At 44.8% G+C, this 21,109-nt stretch overlaps 1 protein-coding gene across 1 annotated transcript; it reads right to left on the bottom strand.

Moving 5' to 3' along the window:
* Positions 1-3,563: 3,563 nt before the first annotated feature.
* Positions 3,564-20,664, bottom strand: LOC124233106 (snurportin-1). Its single transcript, XM_046650221.1, has 9 exons — positions 20,594-20,664; positions 17,706-17,868; positions 15,046-15,190; positions 10,972-11,076; positions 10,649-10,745; positions 9,187-9,284; positions 7,257-7,334; positions 5,657-5,737; positions 3,564-4,152 (listed from the first exon to the last, which is right to left on the bottom strand). The coding sequence occupies exons 2-9, from the start codon at positions 17,861-17,863 to the stop codon at positions 3,829-3,831; spliced, it is 1,086 nt and encodes a 361-aa protein (XP_046506177.1). The 5' UTR covers positions 17,864-17,868; positions 20,594-20,664; the 3' UTR covers positions 3,564-3,828.
* Between the last annotated feature and the right edge of the window lie 445 nt (positions 20,665-21,109).

Genomic DNA, 21,109 nt, shown 5'->3' with positions numbered 1-21,109 from the left:
GGTTGGCACTACACCATGAGTATTGTCATACACAGTTACCAGGAAAGTTAATGCTGTCCACAACTGGGAGAGGACAACTGGAAGATCCATGTTTGGAAATTTCCTGGACTCTGGCCCATGCATTTCTTCCCTTGGTCAGCTTTAATCTGTTTCCTTTCACTGTGTTAAACTGTAATCGTGAGTATAACAGCCTTCAGTGAGTTGAGTGCTTCTGGTGAATTATCAAACCAAAGGGTGATTTTGTGGACTATTGATAACTTTGGGAAATAGATATGAATGGGATGAGGAGGGCACAAAGACAAGAATGGCTAACTCTACATGGAGAGGTCAAGGTTCAAATAGGTATCTGTTGAATGAAGTTTTCCAAAGATGAGTAGATATATTCAGCAGGTGAATGAAATCAGAGTGTGGAGGATGGTGTAGGGGGAAAAAAAGAGTATGAAACACAGGTGTTTGTACAGACAACTGTAAACCAGCATGGCTGGAGAGGAGGCAGCACAGGAAGCAAAGTAATTTATGAGGCTGGACAGATACACTAAGGCCAGGTCATGAAGAAACTCGCATGGCAAGCTGAGAAACTTCACATTACCTTGTAAGCAATGGGAAGTCTCTGAAGTAACATGATCAGATTTGCCTTTATGGAAAGGATCATTCTGCTAGTTGTTGTTGCAGAGAAGAATGATGAAGGCCTGAATTAAGGCCTTAGGTCATAGAGGAAATGGAGAAGAGAGAGGTGGGATTTAAAGGACATGGTGACTCACTAGCCATGAAAGCTAAGAAATGGGACAGGAATCATCAGAATGACTCCTTGGTTCCTAGCTTGGGTGACTATATGCAATTAACAAGGACAAGAATCTCAGGAAGAGCATGATTGAGGGGGACTGAGGAGGAAAGATAATGAGTTCAGTTTGGGATATGCTGAGTTTGAGGTGACTGGGAGTTTGACTGGTATGTAGTTATATATATATATACAGGGCTGGAGCTCAGGGAAGGCGTCTGCACATACACGGCAGCTGAAGTCAGGTAATAGAAAGCCTGGGAAATGTCCCTTAGATTTGGAAAACAGGAGACCACCAGTCCCTCGATGAGAGCACTTGAAGTGATAGGAACAAAAGTCAGATTTCAGTGGGTTGAGACATGAGCGAAAAGTGAGCTAGTGGACAAACAGTGAATGTAGAGAAACCACTGCCAAACACAAGTGGATCAAGTGGACACCCAACTCTTCCATGCAGGTGAACCCAGCATGGCTTTTCAGAGTTAGCATTGAAATAACCAAGATTACTTATTTTGCACTGACTGGTTGAAAAGTCCTGGTTTGCTCTAGGTACATGGGTTCCAGTGGCACTTGAGATGAAACAGGTGATCTCAACTAATAGTCCCTTACTAACTCATGACGAGCTGGCCCTCCAGCCAAGGCAAGGAGTGTAGATACACTGGGCAATAGTATTGGTTAGGATGTTTTGGTTGCCAGCCCAGAAATCAGCTCTGGCTAATTTAAGCAACATAGAATTTACTGGATGCTCACAGGTTTCATAGCAAGAACAACACCTCCTGCCTTTCCATGGGCAAAATAATTGAATTCCAACTGATTCACCTCTTTGTTCCTCTGCTCAAGACACAGATTCTTGGTGAGGAGCATGTGATTGGCCCATCTTGAGTCATGAGCCTGACACTTGACTAAAGGAGGCAGTTCCCCCAGGTTACAGTCCCACCAGACTATATTGCATGGGGAAGAGTTAATTCCACAAAAAAGAAACTGGGAGCTGTTCAAAAGGGTGGCCAGAAAACTAATATCCAATTACAGCAACTTTAAAACAACCATCTTTGAAACAGGTGGCAGGAGGTGGTTTTATAATTCACAAAGAAATATGACCAGGAGCTTATTCAGATCTTTTCAGTGGTCTGTAATACTGGCTCCTGAGTTCAAAATATAAGGGGCACTCCTCTGAGATACATCCTTCAAGCTACCATTTAACACTATCAAGTTGTGCATGGTGATAAATTTGGCTATGTTCTTTGACTCATGCATCTGTCCCCAGAGAGTGTCGTTGGGGAAGTAGTCCTTTCAGACTGATTATTTCTGGGCAGAGACAAGCTGAGTCTCTACTGATAAGTATGCACAGCTCCTGAAATGACACACTTGGCTGCTGAGAGCACAGACTAGAGCATTCAGAAGATCATCAAACAGAGACTAAATGTCTAGGCAGCCTACAACATGCTTCTTGGCAAGAGGAACATCATGTTCCTATTACAGAATTGACCTAAATTCAGGAAAGAGCTTATAGATGTAGGCATGCTTAAATCTGCAGCCAGCAGGATCGTAATTGGGTGGGGGCAATGGGAGTTTCTTCCTTCTTCCATTTTACAGAGTCAGCTTGAGCAGCTCTCTAAGAGCCCGGCCCTAAGGCTAGTTCCATCCGTAGGCTGAATTTGTGTAATTAAGCACTGCTTAACCACAACTTCTGCCCAGATTTGTTCCCAGAATTAATCAACATAAAGGAAGAACCACATGTCAGACAAGATCTGACCTGGATCCCTCTGAAATTTTGTCCTCAGGACACTAGTACCACTGGAGTGGAATAGTGAAGTCCTTTTGTCCAATAAGAGAAGTCATAGAAAGGTGGGAAGCAGTGTAGGCAGCACACTGAGGCCACAGGAAATGGGGTACATTTCCTGAACACAGAACAGAAACTAATTGGTTAGTTTTAGACACCATGTTCCACTCCTGCCAAAGAGCTCTGTTCACAAATCTGAATGGATCTTGCCTGCTCAAAGCTCTTCATTGGCTCCCTTTCACCCATGACATAAAATCTAAAACCTCTGCATAACACACAGGCCCTTCATGATCAGGCCCATCTCTCTCTCCAGCCACCTCTCCCATTGCTCTCTAATCCTACTTTATACTTGAGCCATGCTGAAGCTACCTCAGGTCCCAAAGCAAGTTCTGCCCTGCTCTGGAGGGGTGCAACTACATACCCTCCTGCCTCTATGAGAAACTCCTCCACTCCTCAACTGCAGAGCACCTTTCTGTCCCTCCTCTGTGAAACCTTCCTCTGCTCTTCTCCGGCCCCAGTGCTCTAGGCATCTTTCTGCACTAAAGCAATCATCTCACCATCTTGACACACTCTATAGGCTGGTGGGTTTATTTTCTGACTGGATCGTGAGCTCCTGAAGGGCAAGGACCAAGTCCTGTCCATCTCCATAAACCAATCTACATGACAGGGGCCTAGGACAAGGCTTATCTTCTGGAAGGTGCTCAAAAATTTGTTGAAGCAGTGAATGAACTCCATTTGTATTTTATCTCTGGCAGTGTCTAAACCAAAGAAAATCACACTTGTCTTTCAGAGGAGGGAATATATTTAAATACCAAGAACTGCAGTTCCTGGTAAGACCTTTTAGAAAATGACGTTACCAACAGCAGCAACTGGAAACTCAGCAGAATGCTTAAGTGCTAAAAACAGAGTGAAATGAGCCAAGACTTGAACAGTCATGGTTAGGTAGTCTGGGGGGAAGGCGGGGGAGATTCATGACTGCCTAAAGTTTAAGGACCACAAACAACTTTCTATCTTAAGAATTACATATATTTACATTGTGGATCTGGGATACACTTTTCATAGAAGCTGCTGCTCAAATCCAAAGACCACCCAACCTGGGAATCTCCCCCAACTGTTTGAGCCAGCATTTCAGGTAGGAGACAAGTTGTTTCCAGCTGGAGTGGCTCTGGAAAGTCCACTCTAAAATGAAGTCCCCTCTTGTCACTGTCCTCCTCCCCAACCTTCCTTCTGGGACCAAGCGCCATCCCATGACTCCCAAAGGAGGCTGCCTTCTTTAGTTCTCCATGAGGCTACTAGGGTGGTCTGGGGTATGGTGAGGGCTCTTCAGCTTGGGGGTAGACAGGTGCTCCAATTCATAGTGTCCATTCTCAGAGACCTTGTGTGTGAGTTTCTCCTTCACGCCCTCCTTCTGGCTCCTCTTGTGCTCAATAATCTGCTGGAGCTGGTGTCCAGCATATTCTGGCTTGGTGGTCAGTGGGCCAGATGGCACAGCTACTCCAAGAACATCTGACACCATGTAGGGGCGCAGCCAGCCCACCAGAGGAGTGCTTCCAGGGCTATAGTGGGTCTGCTTGTGGTAGAACAGAAGTCCATCTACCTACAAGAGGGGAAACGAGGGATCAAAATGACTTCTGGGGCTACATGTTACCAGGAGACCCTATACACACAGGGGCACTCTTTCTTGTGGTCCAACTCCTTTTTTCTGGGTCACTGCCAGAGGAAAAAGAGTCCTCATTTCTCATGCATGCAATATGTCTAAATGAAGAAATGGCCTAGAAAAACTAAATTTTAGAAAATAAAAACATAAATAGTGCTTTTCCTGTTTATAGGGTGCTTTCCTACCTACTATTTCACCCTCTTACCCACCATAAGGATGTTTGAGAGATAGGGCTGCTCAGGCTCATGGAGTTCTGGGGGCCTCCCTAAAAACATACAGTGAGCATAAAGCAGAAATTCAACTTGAACCCAGATCTTCTGTCCCCAAATCCCATGCATTTTCCACCACCCAGAGGTCTCTGTAGTGGGGCACATGCTCCACACAGGGAACAAAGCAGGGGAACTGGATGGGCTCCTTTGAGATGCTCGACTGCTGAGCACAGGAGAAACAGGCTGTCAAGAAGCTCTGCTCCCCATGCCACTGTTGGCTGCCTAAATCTTCCCCCAAATTGTTTGTGAGCTATATTCTGGGAAGCTCAGTTTTTCTCAACAGGAAGATCTCCTACAAGTCCCATATTTTCTTTTCCGTGATTCAGTGACTCATCTCTAAAAAGCATTTATTGTCACTGGGCCTAAGGGTTATAAATAAAGATGGTGTTCTTACCACTTTCTTAATTGACTCCCAGAAATGAAGGCAACTCAGCCTTTGCTATTTTCTCATTTGGGAAGCTGTGATCCTTTTAGCAAAATTATATTCAGTTCAAGCAAATACTTGCAGGTGACTAGGCAGAATTTTAAAGGGTATGATGGGCAAGGGAAAGTTTGCTTGTTGAGCCTAGAGAGGGTAACTGCAGGTTTGAGGATCACAAAAGACTGCCCAGGACTGAGGAGCTTCTGGGAACATGAAACTTTCAGCGTTAAGACTGGAAAAGTCCAGGACAAACCAGGACGAGTTGGTCATCCTATTCCCATGCCACTGCTTAACAAGCACTGCCATCCCCAGGGACTATTTCCTCTTTGGAGCAAGTATTAGGAGTTCACACCACTGCGATCTGTCAGTCATAGAAGCCCCTTTACTTTACAACCAGCCATGGCAGTCAAACAAGGGGCCTGGTTCTCTGGTTTGTAGCAAAAAGAAGCACACAAGAAGGAGCTAGGAATGGAACCTCGCCCTGCCCCACAGGCCTCAGTTTCTCCATCTGTAAAATGAGAGTTAGATGAGCTGTCCTTTCAAGGCCCTTCCAGCTCTGGCATTCTGACTTATCCATCAGGGTGGAGCTGAGGCTCTGAAAGGCAGCAAGCATGTCCTTTCCCAGGAATCAGCTTTCAGCCCTTTTCTGATGCTTTGATGTGGCAAAGACAGAGGATCTCTTAGGACTCCATGTGGCCAAGTTTCCCTGTGTCCTACAATCACATCACAGCAATAAAGACAATGATTTTGTTACCTCAAAAGGGAAATCCATAGACAGCACCTTACACAGGCTCTCAGGGGTACAAGGGAAATTCTTTAGCCCCACAAATTTAAACTAAAATATAAATTAGAACAAAGAATTAGTATGTTTCAAATAATATTGGTTCCAGCAATTAAAAAGCTATATCAAAGAAGAAAAGTTTTCAGTTTCATTCTTCCATACCTTCTCCCCTCCACCTACCCTCTGAATTACAGGTCAGTGGTTCTCAGCCTTGCTTTATACAAAAGAATCATCTGGGGGACTCTTAAAAATTACTGATGTCCAGGCCACACCCTGAGATTCTGACTGAACTGGTCTGAGGTGGGGCCCAGGCATTTTTTTAAGCTCTCCAGTTGATTTTAACATGCAGTCAGGACTGAGAACCACTGTCCTGTGCTAGGTTTAAGGACTATATGTGATTCTCCGAGCCCTGTGACAGTTGCCCCTTAATGAAGGGTTAGGGAAGCCCCTTTCATACCAGCAAGGATTTTTAGTCTGAAGTAGTATAACAAAGTGATTAGGACTACAAACTCTGAAGTGAGATTGCCTGGGTTTGAATCTCAGCTTTGCCAATCATTTAATCTCCATATGCCTGTTTTCCCATCTGTAAAATGGGATAATAAAAGTATCGACTTCATAGGCTTGTTGTGCAGATTCAATAAGATAATACACGTAGAGTACCTACAATAGCATCTCAGAGAGCAGCCCCATGCTCCCCTTCTTCAGTGATGTTCTTCCAGGACTCTATCATCACGGGAAGTACTGACCCCAATTACTGTCCTGTAACTGGTTATCCAATTGCCTTTAAAAAATTTGTAAGCAATCCACGTAAGTGCCAATCTGCAGAGTTTAACTAATAAAATGCCCAGAAAATAGCTGTCACATATTTAAATCATTGAGGGGATAGCCAAAACACTTGGGCTATCATCCTGGACTGTGAGAGCTGGGGAAGGCCTTCCCATCTCTCAGCCTATAAAAGAGAGGACTGAATAGATGAGGACACACTTAGTTCAGATACAAGAGCAGAGGTTCTCAAAGTGTGGTCCACAGACAAGCAGTATCAGCATTACTGGGGAACTTGTTAGAAATGCAAACTCTCAGACCTCACCCTAGACCTACTGAATCAGAAACTCTAGGGATGAGACCCAGGAGTCTGTTTTACCAAGCTTCTAGGTGCTGCTGATGCATGCTACAGTTTGAGAACCACTGTATTAGAATTCTAAATAACATTATTAATAAATGCAGTTATTAGCATTTTATATCTAACACTATTTACTGAGCACCTACCATAAGTATTATGCTAGGAGGACTTGCATATTTATATCATTTGGTTCTTAGAACAATCCTGTAAAGTAGCTGTTATTAACCCTACTATACAGATGAAGAAACTAAAGCCAAGTGAAGTTATTAACTTAGTAATTGTTAAAGCCAAAACTGGAATTCAGATCTGGATGACTGTTAAGCCCATACTCTTCCCATTATGCCATGCTGCCTCAAAAAAAGAGAATTTCATTCATAATGATTATATTTAGATAACAGATCAATCCAAACCAATCCCCACAAAGAACTCTCTAATCCTAATACCAGATCTTACGGGGTTGAGCTTGGTCTTCTCTCCCAGTCCTTCTTCTTCTGGTAACTTTGAATGCATCCAGTAGAATCGGAAATCGGTCTGCCACAGAGAAGGAAAAAAAAAGATGAAATATTGCTCATCTCAAACTACAATATGAACAAAAACACCCCATTCTAAGTAGCCACCTGATTTATGAAGACATAAGCCCTCCTATCATTACCCTCTTTTCCCTTAAAACACTACCATAAGGTCAAGAAAGTGTTTATAAAATCTTTGAAGATTTTTTCATAAAATCCAATAGGATTATTAATAGCAGTAGAGCCAATATTTATCACTGAAGGCCTACTATGTGTCAGGCTCCATGCTAAGGACTTTACACACATAATCTTATTAATCCTCAACCACCCTCTGAAAGTTATGGTTGTCTCCATTTTACAGGTGAAGACTCTGAGCCTCAGAGAAATTATGTCATTTGCTCAGGTGCACAAGGAAGATGCTGTGGGACCCAGGAATCTCCAACTCCAAAGCATGTTATGTTAACCTTTGTTTTACTTTAATCCCAAGGATTAGAAACTACTATACAATTGTGACTTCTCATAAACTACTTTATTCTCTGAATTACTGATATGTACCCTTCTATAGTTATTTAGGGCCTTTTCTTTGTTTTAAATTATTTTACCTTCAGAAATTTAAAAAAACAGTTTTTATTTATACTATAAAAATATAGGTTGTTTTAGTTACCAAATTTATAGGTTTGTGAATCCATTTTATAAAACACCCTTGAACAGAATTAAAGGAAAATATGTTCTGAATTGAATTTACAAGTTCTGAGTTTTCGGCTCGACTCTGCACTTGAGCAAGGTAGTGAACATCTGTGGCTCTCGGTTTCCACATCTATATGATGAGGAATAATAATAGTACTTACATTATAGAGTTGTTATAAGGGAATCAATGAGGTAATGCTCATAAAGTGTTTAGCAATGCAAATCTTGGCTGTTATTGTTTGAATGAGGTGCACGTGAGAATTCTGAAGTCCCGCATGATTTGGAAACCTAGCTTGGGGAAATGGCTTTGGAAAGCAGCAGCCTGTGGTGATAACCTATGATTCTCACACTTGGGCCAGCATGAGGAGGTCCTGGAGGCTTGTAAAACATAAGCCTCACCTCCATAGTTTCTAATTTAGCAGATCTGAGAATTTGCACTTCTAACAACTTTCTGAGGCCACACATAGAGAACCATTATGATAAAATAATGGAAAGGAAACATAAAAAAACTACCACTATAAAACTGGGACAATTGGGAACAGAGAAGGAACCTGTGGGGCTGACCTAGCCTCTCTCTGATGACTGCTACTGTCATTCTTGTAAGAACTGCCAATCCGAGAAAAATGTTGAGGGAAGGGGAAAATTGAGCAGAGAATATTTGGGCCTCCCCTCACTTGGAAAAATCTCCTTCCAGAGCTAGCCTCTCAGAGATTTGAGGCTTTAGTGTTACACGAAGGAGGCCCTGCCATTTTCAGGGTCAGGATGTGGCTGGTGAAGAAGTGAAGGTGGCAGGAGTCTATTTGATAGTGCCTTACATCCACCTTCTCTCCCTTGTGCTGCCTGCACAAGGTGGCCTCCCTTCACCCACAATCTTCCCTGCCAGCAATCCTCGCACACTCTGGAGAGGGGAGGAGACAGTTACAGCTCCTACAGAGTCTCAGCCTACCCCTCTGCTCTGTTTCTCTTTCCTCCCCACAAGAACTGCTATACTTCCCGTAGTTCCTCCTTTTTTAAAACAAAGCTAATCTAAACACTCAAAGATGCAAGGAACATTAGATAATGTTCTTGATACACCACATCCTGTACACATCAAGAAGCTGGTCACGTACCAAACCCACATGCTGAGCCACTTTCCCGGGAGGAGAGGAAAAAACAGGAGAAGACATGAGGGAAGTATCAGTCCTTACCTGGCAGTCATAAAAAGGGTGTCCCCGCCAGCACATCACATCTAGAACATAGTATGTCTGATTCACCTCACTGTAAATGCAATCCAGAATGGTGTAGTCTGGGACAAAAGCAGAAAGTCAGTAGAAGGTTCCCCCTCCAATCAGGGCTCCCTCCACCACAATCTCCTGAGCCCCATCTTGGGGGCTTGGAAACCGAGTCCAATAATCCTCAGTGTTTGCAGTGAGCACCAGAACTAAGGACTAAGGATTCATCAGGAAGAAAGTTCTTCACGGCCCTTTCTGGCTACCTGGTGCAGCTTAATGCTGACCTGAGATAGGACAGCACAAGAGGGATCAAGACATCCTTGGCTAAGTGGAAATTCTGAACTTTCAGATAAATTGGGACATTTACTCACCTTAGAGAAGCTCAACTGTGAAAACAAGTAATCTTCCATTTTAGTTTACAACTACTTTTTGAGTTCCTATCATAGGTACTATGTTCTGTGGGGAATACTGACTATTAAGTAGTCTCTGCCTTTAAGGATGTTACAATCCAGTTAAGGAGATAAGATGATACCGAGGAAAGAACCAAGAGCTGAACTGTACAGCACAAACTAAGAGAAACAGGAGTTCCAGAAAAAGGAGACTGGAGCAGCAGGTAATGCTTCATGGAAGAAATGGGATATAAACAGAGTCTTCTGGGATCAGAGGACTAAAATAACAGGGCAGAGGGGAGGTGGGAGGGCATTTTGGGCTGGAGTACTGAAGTGGCATGAGCAAACGCCCAGAGGTAGAATGAACTGGGCACCTGTGGGGAGCAAGGAGGCAAGCCAGCTGGACAGAGATAGGGTGTGTATGGAGAGTAGGGGAAAGAATGAGGATGGATGGGCCAGAGCCCACATGTGAAGGCCTCTAAAAGCCAAAGAGGAGTCTCGGCTCAGTACCGAGGACATAAGGAACCACCAAGGGAGCATGAACAGGCAGGGAAGACAGCAGGGTTCAGGCCTAGCTCTGCCACTTCCTCACTGACTGACCATGGGCAAGGCATTTAACCTGCATAATCTTAGTCTCCTCAGCTGGGTCCAGGTAGGAGGGAGAAGCTAAGGTTAGGACAATGATAAAGCAGAAAAGGGAATTTAGAAGGGGAGCCCCTGCAACAGCTTACTGTATGTTACACTTGGTATTCTTAGGGAACTTTCCTCAAAAAACTGCACCTGTCACTTTGTAATGGAAGTCCATGGGAAAGGTGTATTGACCTTAATTCAGGGATTTACTGCCCAGCAGGCCTCACAGGGCTGCATCTATTCTGCAATTGAGGAGGCCTGACATTGAAGGAGAGGGCCTGAGTCCTGTGGGCAGGACAATGTCTACGTGCAGTTTCAAAGGTATGCTTTCAAAATGGGTTTTTAAAAGAACTAACCAAGCAACTTACATTGTCTTTGACTGATTATAAACTTAACAAATGGACAATGTTTGTAGATACCTTTTGCTGTTGTTGAGTTTCGCCTGTTGCCTCCTGGCAGAAGGGAAGAAAACCTGTTGACACAGTAACCACTCTTGGTGTAGGCGCTGGTAGAACCCTGTGTGGAAAGAAAATTACCATTTTCATAGGCATCAAAGTCTCCTCAACTTCTGCTTCTACATTCTGCAGAGGTGTCATCAGCCCAAAGATGGCTCTCAACAAATCCCTCCTGCAGGAAAGTGTTTCAATCCCCATGCCAGGCACAGCAGCTGTGGCAGATAAGGAATAGAGAACGCAAAGAATTCCTCCTGCTACAGACCAGGCAGCAGGAGGGAGCTACTCACCCTGGAGGCCACGATAAGGGCTCTTTTTCCAACGGGGCACACGACCACAATCCATTCCTGCCCCAAATCTGAAGGGACATCAATTAACCACTCAGAGAGCATTAACTGGGAACACAAAACATGGTGTTAAAAATCAACAGCAATGTGCTGCTCCAGTGTTTACAGTGACGAAGAATTCATGTCCTATGTATATCATGAAAATACATCTAAACGATTGAGGGTAGAAAAGGCTGACAGTGGGACCTCCACCCCACTTGCTCTTAGCAGTCAACTCATCTCCCGCTCAACTGATGGGATGGAGGCCACTTACTGTGAACTTCAGCTTCTCTCTTCACTTTCACTACCTGCATCCATTCTCACTACTTCACCTCCTGTATGTGGGTGATAGGACCCCTTTCCTTTTGTTACTTTGTCCACCCACCTACCATGATCATAACGATTATGTTCCAGGGTTATACCTCAGAGATGAATAAGGTCCCTGACCTTGAGATGCTCTGAGACTAGATCATCATTTCCCAAACTGGTGACCTGTATTGTACTAAAGGATGTTAGGAAATCTGCCTCAAAAAAAAAAAAAAGCTGAGGTGAAAAGAATTAGAAAAGATTAACTCTTCCACTCATCACTCATAGTCCCTCCCATCTAAAGTAACACTTTGGCCCATCAATTAATTCCTCCCACTGAATCTTTCATCATTCCTTCCTCTTAGTCCACAAAACACTCAACCCCTAATCTTCAAAAACAAAACAAAAATAAAACCTTTTCATCACTCTGCGCTTCTCTTAAGATATTCCATTTTCCTCTTTTTTTAAAACTACTTCATATTTCCTGATGCTGCCTTCCCGCCCACTCTGACACCCTCAGTCCAGATTTGCTACCCCATAGCCCTGCAAAATCAGTGACCTCCTCGCTGCCAAGTCTCTCTCTTCCCTCACCTCCCCCTTGTTCTCCCCGCTCCACTCCTTGTATGATGCTGCCAGTCACATCCGCCTCCTCCTTGACATATGTTCCCCTGGACCCAAGACACAGTGCTATTCCGTTTTTTCCTCCAAACCTTCCTCCCCACACTCCCCCAAATCATGTCAATAATATTCAGGGGGCTATTTTAGGTTCGCCTTTTCTGTTCCCTTAGATGCTGTCCCCTTGGGGGTGGATTTCATCTACTTCTGTACCTTCACTCATTGCTCCTAAGACGATGTCTCCCAATTCTACTTTTACATCTCCAGAGCTCTTTCCTTTCCTCCAGGCCTATATTTCTGGCTGTCCACTCAGTGTCTCTTTCTGTTTGTCCCCTCTTTACTTTAAACTCAGCATCTCCAAAAGGGAATTCATTGCCTTCTGTTGCTCAAGCACTTCTCATCTCTGCAACACCCACCCTTCCCTTCTGCATTCTGCAGCTCTGTTAATGGCACCACCATTCTCTCTTACTGAATCTTAATCCCAAGGCATAATCAACCCTCCCTTAAAGAATAATAGTAATACAACACCAAAAGCACAAGTGACAAAACAAAAAAAACAAATTAGACTACATCAAAATTTAAAACTTTTGTGCTGCCAATGATACCATAAACAAAGTCAAGAGACAACTCACAGAATAGAAGAAAATATTTGCAAATCATGTATCTGATAAGGGACTTATATCTAGAATATATATATATATATAAAGAACTCTTACCACTCAAAAATAAAAGACAACCCAATTAAAAAATAGGCAAAGGATTTGAATAGACATTTCTCTAAAGAAGACATACAAATAGCTAATAAGTACATGAAAAGATGCTCAAAAGCATTAATCAGTAGGGAAATGCAAATCAAAACCATGAGACACCGCTTCATACCCACCAGGATGGCTATACCCAAAAGTACGGACAATAACAAGTATTGGCAAATATGTGGAAAAACTGGAACTCTCATACACTGCTGGTGGGAACATAAAAAGGCATAGTCACTTTGGAAATCCATCTGGCCTCAAAAGATTAAACATAGAGTTACCATATGACCCAATAATTCCACTCCCAGGTATATACCCAAGAGAAATGGAAACATATGTCCACAAAAAAACTTGTAAATGAGGGGCCAGCCCAGTGGTGCAGCGGTTAAGTGCGCATGTTCCGCTTCTCAGCAGTCCAGGGTTTGCCAGTTTGGATCCTGGGTGCGGACATGGCACCGCTTGGCAAAAGCCATGCTGTGGTAGGCGTCCCACATAGAAAGTAGAGGAAGATGGGCACGGATGTGAGCTCAGGGCCAGCCTTCCTCAGCAAAAAGAGGAGGATTGGCAGCAGTTATTAGTTCAGGGCTAATCTTCCTCCAAAAAAAAAAGCAGCTAATATTTGTGAGGCATTTATAATGGGCTCTGAGCTAGGTATTTAAGGTACACTATCTAATTTAATCCTTCTAACAATCCTATGAGATAGGTACTATTACTATCTCCCATTTTACAGATATGAAACCAGAGACTTAGAGTAGTTAAGTAACTTGCTCGATGTCAACAGAGTCTGGCTTTGAGGTCAGGTCTATGTGACCTCAGAGCTTAAACCCTTAACCATTTCTCATACTGCCTCTCCTATCCAATCCACTGCTAAATTCTGTCCAATCTACCTGGCAACATTTCTCACATTCATGACCTCTTTTTCCTCCCACATTCACTGTCCTTGGCTCCCATCACTAGATGATTTTAGCAAACTAAAGAGCTTACTACAGTCTCTCCCTTCCAGGCCCTTCTACACACTGATGTGGGTGTCATCATATGAAGTCCCAACTCTGGCCCTGGCTCAAAAATTCTCAGGGGTTCCCCAGAATCTAAATCTCAATCTAAACTTCTACACATATTTCTGCTGTACTCCATCCCCCAACCTTATGCTGCTCCATCCTCATGGCCTGCACACTGCTCCTGAACACATCATATACTCCTCTCCCACCTCTGCACTCTTGCTTAGCCTGTTCCTGCTGCCTGGAATGCCCTGGAATGCTCTGCACCTCTGCAAGTCAATGTCCTACCCATGCTTTAAAGCTGCCTCCTCTTTCATTAACTTTTTCCTGATTTCAAACCCTGCTTCCTTCCCTGTTTGAAGTTAATCTCACTTTCTTATAGCAAAAGCAATAATCTACACTTATTCCAGGAGTGCAGGGGCTATTTATGGCCTATGACTATCTTCCCCACAGCACAGCCTAGCTTAACACAGAGCAGAGCCTTCAGTAATACTTGCTGAACAGAACTGAACTGAACTTTGTCATAGAGGATGTTATCTGTGCTGTATTTGGGGCAGAGAAAGAGGATGGGAGTGTGTGCACCCAGGAACCATATTCTAAAGGTGGGAGAGGATTCTGAGGTGACAAAAACTTGGGTTATACAGAGAGCTATACATTAGGAGGGTAGACCCCTGCCCCCATTTGGACCCATACCCTGTCTTCTGGAATACCTGGACTGCCTAGAGCACTGGACAGTCTCCAGGCCTGCTTCCCTTATGACACCATAGGCCACAGGGGTTTCCTCTCTGGAAGAACAGGGAATTTAGTCAAGTTTGTTATAGTGATCTTTTGTTTCATGGCCTCACCCTTATACAGGCCAACTTGCTGGCCTGGGGTGGCTGGGCAGGCTCCTCGTATTCAAGGGCAACTGTACTTCCCACCTTCTACCATTCGAATGTGAAGATCCAAGACTGACATCTTAGTCCACCACTTAGGGAAGACCACCAACCTAGAATGTGGGGTGGGGGTAGTGCTGGGCTGGGAAGGCCCAATCCAGAACAGCTGTGCAATGACTAAGAAATGATAAGCACATGGAATCTGTTAGTATATCGATAGCTCAGGGGCCTTCTGCAGCAGGCTGGCAGCCTCTGGTTCCCAAATCCACTACCCACAGACTCCATCAGTGATCTCCAGTCAGCACACGACACTGTAAGCCATCTCTTCTTTTCACCTCATAAACTTTATGCACATCAGCATTTTTTTTGCAGTTCCCATTCCTTTTCCTCCCTCATCCTCCTCTCTGTATGGCAACATTTATTTCAGTGAACTCTCACTACACAGCAAAGAGAGTGGGACTAGCCAGGCCTAATCGTCTCTGGACTACTCACTTGATTAGCATAGCGTTTTGGTAACTTCTTGCCAGTGTCAATGTCCATTTCTTCGTCATCTTTCTTATCTTCTTCCTCACTCTCCACCCCTGTCCAGTCATCTTCAGCCAGTCTTCTGGCATGATTCACATAATCCAGCCGCTTGCTGGAGAAAAAAATGGCATAAGGACAGATCTTTATGTCTTATAGGAAGATGCCCTACAATGTGACAGATTTAATTCAAAGGCTCCAAATTCTGGAGCAACTTGGGAATTCTCCAATCCCCAAGGAGTAAAAGACAATAGAATTTCCTTTGTAAGGCTCAACTAGTTGACCACCTGATCACAGAACCTAAATAGGAAACCCCCTCTGAACACACTCAGCCTTCCTCAGAGTTTCCTAAGAATGGGCAAAGTAAAATATTCAAAGAATTTTCAAGGTTCAGTAGTGGCTGACCACACTCCCACCTGCCCCCTCCCCACCAAGTCTCCCACCTTCACCCCAGGTGAAAGCTGACACTTCCCTGCAAGGCAGATAGCTAGTCCAAAGGCCCCCTGGGACTGAAGAGAGCAAACACTGAAATGCAGTGAGAAGTTTAAAACAAAGACAGCTTCTAGGCTTTCCACTTTATACAGCTTTCTGAGGAGCAGCCAGGCCTTTCTCCAGTTCTTATCCAACTTTCAAAAAAGGTCACTTAGAAAAAACTAAGGGGGCCGGCCCCGTGGCATAGTCGTTAAGTTCAGTGTGCTCCACTTTGGCAGCCTGGGTTCACGGGTTTGGATCCCAGGCACAGACCTGTACCACTCCTCAGCCATAATGTGGCAGCAACCTACATATAAAAAAGTGGAGGAAGATTGGCACAGATGTTAGCTCAGGGCTAATCTTCCTCAGCAAAAAAAATAAAAGAAAAAACTAAGGAAAAGAGTAGACTTTAGTTACTAATAAGGTATCAATATTGGTTCATTAGTTGTGACAAGTGTAGCATAATGTAAGATGTTAGCAATATAGGAAACAGGGTGCAGAGTATGTGGGAACTCTTTGTACTACACAACTTTTCTGTAAACTAAAATTTTTCAAAAATAGAATGTTTACTGAAGGAAAAAAATGCCACTTAGTTTATGATTTAATACCTTTTACTTGTTTCTCTTTATTGTTATCTTGCTCTTTTTAAAAAACTGCATATTCTAGAAAGTTTGTGAAATTGAGAAGAAAAAGAATCTTTTGAAACCTGATTGTTCCAAAGTGCTTTGTAGATATCACGTAACCTCCTACACTTGGTTTCCTCAACACTAAGGCGAGAGATCAACCACTGAGGCAATGAGACCAACTCAGCTGGTTTCTTCTCACACACACACATGTTCATGTACATTCACACAAAGGTACACACCAGAGAGAGCATACGAAGCACAGTGTTCTTTTATTTCAAGAATAAAGGAGAGCTGGTGTACTTGTACATGTGGGAAAGGATGTGTGTCTGTGGTTACTTCCCAGGCACTATCTAATCACAAGACAAGGAAACTATCCAGATGCTCATCAGTAGAGGATTGGTTAGATTACATTATGAACTATTCAGTTAATGGAATATCTGGCACCACAAAAAAGGAATGAGGAGGCACTTAATGAACTGATACAGCATCTCTTCAAAAAACACTATTAAATAAATGTACAGAATAGTGTTTTGTACGCTGCTACTTCTGTTAAAGAAAAAAAGGTTATGTACATATACAACGACATATCTCATATGTGGTTGCTCATATCTGTGTAGACTATCTTTGGAAGGATACACAAGAAACTAATAATACGGGAGAGAAACTAGATGATTAGGGGACAAAACTGGGAGGGAGACTTTTCACCATGTACCTTTATATATTTTGAATTTTGAACCATATGAATGTATTACCTATTCCAAATTAATTAATTACAATTTTTAAAAACCAGTGGGTGGGTGGGGGGAGTGATCTGAGCAACCCAGAGGCCACAGGGAGCCATCTCTGCTAAACACATCCAGTGATGCAGCACTGGGAAGAATGCAGACAGGATGGAGACTGCAGCTGTTAACAGTTCCTCCTAATCCTGAATTCCATAATTTATTACCCAGAAGAGGCCTGAGTAGCACTGAGAATAAAAGGAGAGGCCCTGCCTTCAGAACAGCCCCACCTCAAACACTCCTATCCTGCTTGCTCATCTTGGCATAGAGAATGAAGTGTATGGAAGACATTTCCTCAGATTCCCTGTGGAATTATTTGTCTTGAACTCCCAATGGCTCCACAGGAACATTTGGGTTGAAGGCAGACAGGAAGACCACATCACTGCAACGATTCAGAGTGCAGGAGAAGCCACACAGGGAATGTGGGGAGTGGAAGTCTGGGCGTGGCTTTCACAAGTCCCTAAACTGCCAAAGCTCAGTACTGCTGCCAGGAAAAAAAGAAAAAATTAACCAAATAATTGAGCTTTTGCTTTCCAACTTCAGTCTCTCCCTACTTCCTCATCTTTTCCTAAACTCTGGGTGTAAAGGATGTCTACCTCTGCTAGGATTTACCCCTCCCAACCTCGAGGGCAAGATGATCAACCTACAAAGGGTCTACTTTGAAGAGGGTTCTGTAGACACAAGCCCAGAGCCTCCTGAATGGTTCACAGCTCTCGCCTAGAGAAAGAGGCCAAGGCATTAAAATATCCCTTACGATTTCTGCAGTTCCAGCAATCGGCGGCGGCGCTCGCTCTGCTCCAAGGAACTGTACTTGGACTTGTACTGGGACAGACGGGGGTGTGGGGCAGCTGTGCTGTTCAGATCTTGAGACACAGAAAAGCTACTAGCCAGGGCTTGACTCAGCTCTTCCATCTTCCCTACAAACGAAAACATCAGAAAATGGTTTGTTCACTTCATATCACCTCCTGTGTACAGGCAGTTTATGATGTAACGTGATGGCTACAGTCCTAAAAAACCTCACTTAATCCAAAATCACAACTGTTTCCATGGGAAAAAAAGAAGTTAAAGGGTAAATGAGTTACATATGAGTAATGAAGTTATTTGCTACAGATATTTAATGATCATTCTGATAGCTCTGAGTGTATAAACTTAAACATTAACCACTAAGTAAACTCATCTCATGATTGAATCTAACTTTTACTCTTTGTCATCCATCACCAGGGCCATGTCATTAATTCCTTCTTACCACTATTGACATCCAGTGATGTGATCAACTATCTAACTTTTCCCTGAATAGTTCTAAATAGCCATTACTCAATAATTAATATAACTTTCTGATGCAAGTTTTATCCAGTTGGTTGTTTAATTTTCTAATAAACACCAACTCACATTAAGAAAATTTAGCTTCAGGAGAAATACTGGTTCTGGGGCCCCTGGTGGAAAACAAGAGGAGCCAAAAACCAAATCTGGCAGTTACCTTCTCATTTTATACTTTGTTTTGTTTCTTTGTTTGTTTGTTTTGGATGGGCAGAAGGAAGGCTTCAGGGCTATCTATGTCAGGCTCACTTGGAAAAGAGCTAGAATGTCGAAGGTTGCCTCCCAGTTAACACCAGCTGCTCCAGGAGTGTGGACTGACATGTGGTACATTTGGGAGACAGGGAGTAGACATCATGTTAGAGACGGACTACCCAGGTGGACCCTAAAGAACAGGAGTGGAGATGGGGCTGGCCCGGTGGCGCAGTGATTAAGTGCTCACATTCCACTTCGGGGGCCTGAGGTTCGCTGGTTCGGATCCCAGGTGTGGACATGGCACTGCTTGGCAAAAGCCATGCTGTGGTACCACATATAAAGTAGAGGAAGATGGGCATGGATGTGAGCTCAGGGCCAGTTTTCCTCAGCAAAAAGAGGAGGATTGGCAGCAGAAGTTAGCTCAGGGCTAATCTTTCTCAAAAAAGAAAAAAAAAAAAGAATAGGAGTGGAGAGAAAGAGGTGAACTCACACTTCACTCACTCTCCTGTGAATGAAGGTATAAGGTGGCACAGGAGCTTACCCAAGGGTTAAAGGTATGTCTCAGACTGTAAGAAAACAGGAACATTTGGAGAAATCTGACTCACACAGCTGGGCTGGCTCAACCCTTCGGTTCTAGTGCAAACCAGAGGTTCGCCACCAGTGCTTAAACTCCACCCTAGGCCAGGTCCCAGTGCTCTGAGCACCACACCCAACAGGTTCATTTCAGAGCCTCCAGTTAAAAATACAACTCTGCGGGGGCCAGCCAGTGGCATGGCGGTTTGGTTTGTGCACTCTGCTTCAGTGGCCCAGGGTTCACCAGTTCGGATGCCGGGTGCGAACCTATGCACTCCTTATCAAGCCATGCTGCAGCAGGCATCCCATATATATAATAGAGGAGGATGGTCAAGGATGTTAGCTCAGGGCCAGTCTTCCTCAAAAAAAACAACTCATGACACATAGCACAACCAGAGGCACTCACAGCTAGAATACACAACTATGTACTGGGGGGCTTTGGGGAGAAAAAGAAGAAGAAAAAAATGAAGAAGACTGGCAACAGTTGTTAGCTCAGGTGCCAATCTTTAAAAAAAAACAAAAAACTCATGACATAAATTTACCACCTCAACCATTTTTAAGTGTACAGTTCAGTAGCGTTAAGTACTTCACATTGTTGTGCAAGCAAGCTCCATTGAACTCTTTTCATCTTGCAAAACTGAACCTCTATACCCATTAAACATGAAAGTAACTTTTTTCTTACTTAAGATTAACATATTATCAGTGTGGATTTGAGGCGTGTCTTAACATATTTGTAAAGCAAGCAGGGTGGCCATTCCTGGTTGCGGCTGGGTGATGGGTACTTAGAATCCATAATGGTATGATATTTTCTGTATTTTTCTGTACTTTTGTGTAAGTTTGAACACTTCTATAATCAAAATTTTAAAAAGATTCCTTATGTCTTCGGCTTACCTAAGTAACCACCAAATCTAAAACACATTTATTAGGCCTTATCATGCTTTATCTCGGTGTGGGTTCCCGCTCTGCCAAGAATCACAACATTCTTACAACTGACGCCGTGGATACATGGGCGCTCCCTGTACGTTCCTTTAGGGCTGGCTCCTGCTCTTTCAACCCATTCCTTGTATGGTGCTGTCTCCAAGGGTTCTGACCTCATCTTGGGTCGTTTTATCCTCCACCTGTATCCACCACCCTACTAACTCCCAAATTTCCGATCCTCCCTGGTCCCTCCCCCGCGCTCCAGGTCGATGGGTGTCCCTTGCCTCCTCCCCTGGAGTCCCTGCCTCGCGTCCCCCAGCGGCTCCTCGGCGTCTCCCACGGGCTTCAGCCCCGGGGACTCTACCTGGTCCACTCGGCCGTCCTCCCCACCACAGTCCCGCCCTGCCTTTCTCTAGGGATGAGGTCATCTAGACTTTGCAGGATTCGCCCCTCCCCCACAGAAAGTCCCCCAGGGGTCGTGGCCAGACCGCCCGGAACAGAAGAGCCGAAGCGCGCCCCAAGCGGAGACCCCAGCCTGGCTCTGCCCGTCCAGGTGACACCTCCGGAGGCTGGGAACGCGAAGCCGGGAAGAGGGAGTCACAGCCCTGAGCCAGGGGGCTCAGGCTCGAACCCAGGACTCACCGGGCGGAGGTGACACTTCCGCGCGCGCCGCCGCCGCCACCGCCGCCGGGGACTGACCAATCAGCTGCCTGGAAGAGCTGGGCCCGCCCCCTGGGCCGCCGAGTTCCGGGTCCTCCCGCGGCTGCGAACGCCGCGAGTCCTTCCGCGGTCGGCCGCCGCTAGCCGTCACTTCCGCCTTCAATCGCCGGGGCTTTCCTGTCGGCCGGGGCGGGCCCCTAGCTGCTCCTGCGGGGTGCGGGGCAGGACCCCTGCTGCGAGGGCATGGGGCCGGGCCGAGGCCTCCCTCCCAGGCACAAGCTCCGCGGGGCTTCTTTCGCCAACTGGAGGAACCCCGATCTCGCGGGCGAGCATTCTAGGCCCTCCAGCCCCGGGCCCCGCTGCCCGCTTCCCCCGCCCGCCCAGCCTTCAGGGGTGCACCGAAAGTCTGCCCCTCCTGTGCCCGAGCTTTGCTGCCCGCTGTGTGAGGGACTCCGCCTACCCGCCCCTCACACCCCCGAGGCTCAGACGATTCGACGT

The sequence above is a fragment of the Equus quagga genome, unplaced genomic scaffold, assembly GCF_021613505.1.
Source record: "Equus quagga isolate Etosha38 unplaced genomic scaffold, UCLA_HA_Equagga_1.0 153_RagTag, whole genome shotgun sequence".
Taxonomy (NCBI): Eukaryota; Metazoa; Chordata; class Mammalia; order Perissodactyla; family Equidae; genus Equus; species Equus quagga.
The sequence above is the reverse complement of the archived record's forward strand: the minus strand, read 5'-3'. Positions and strand labels throughout refer to the sequence as shown.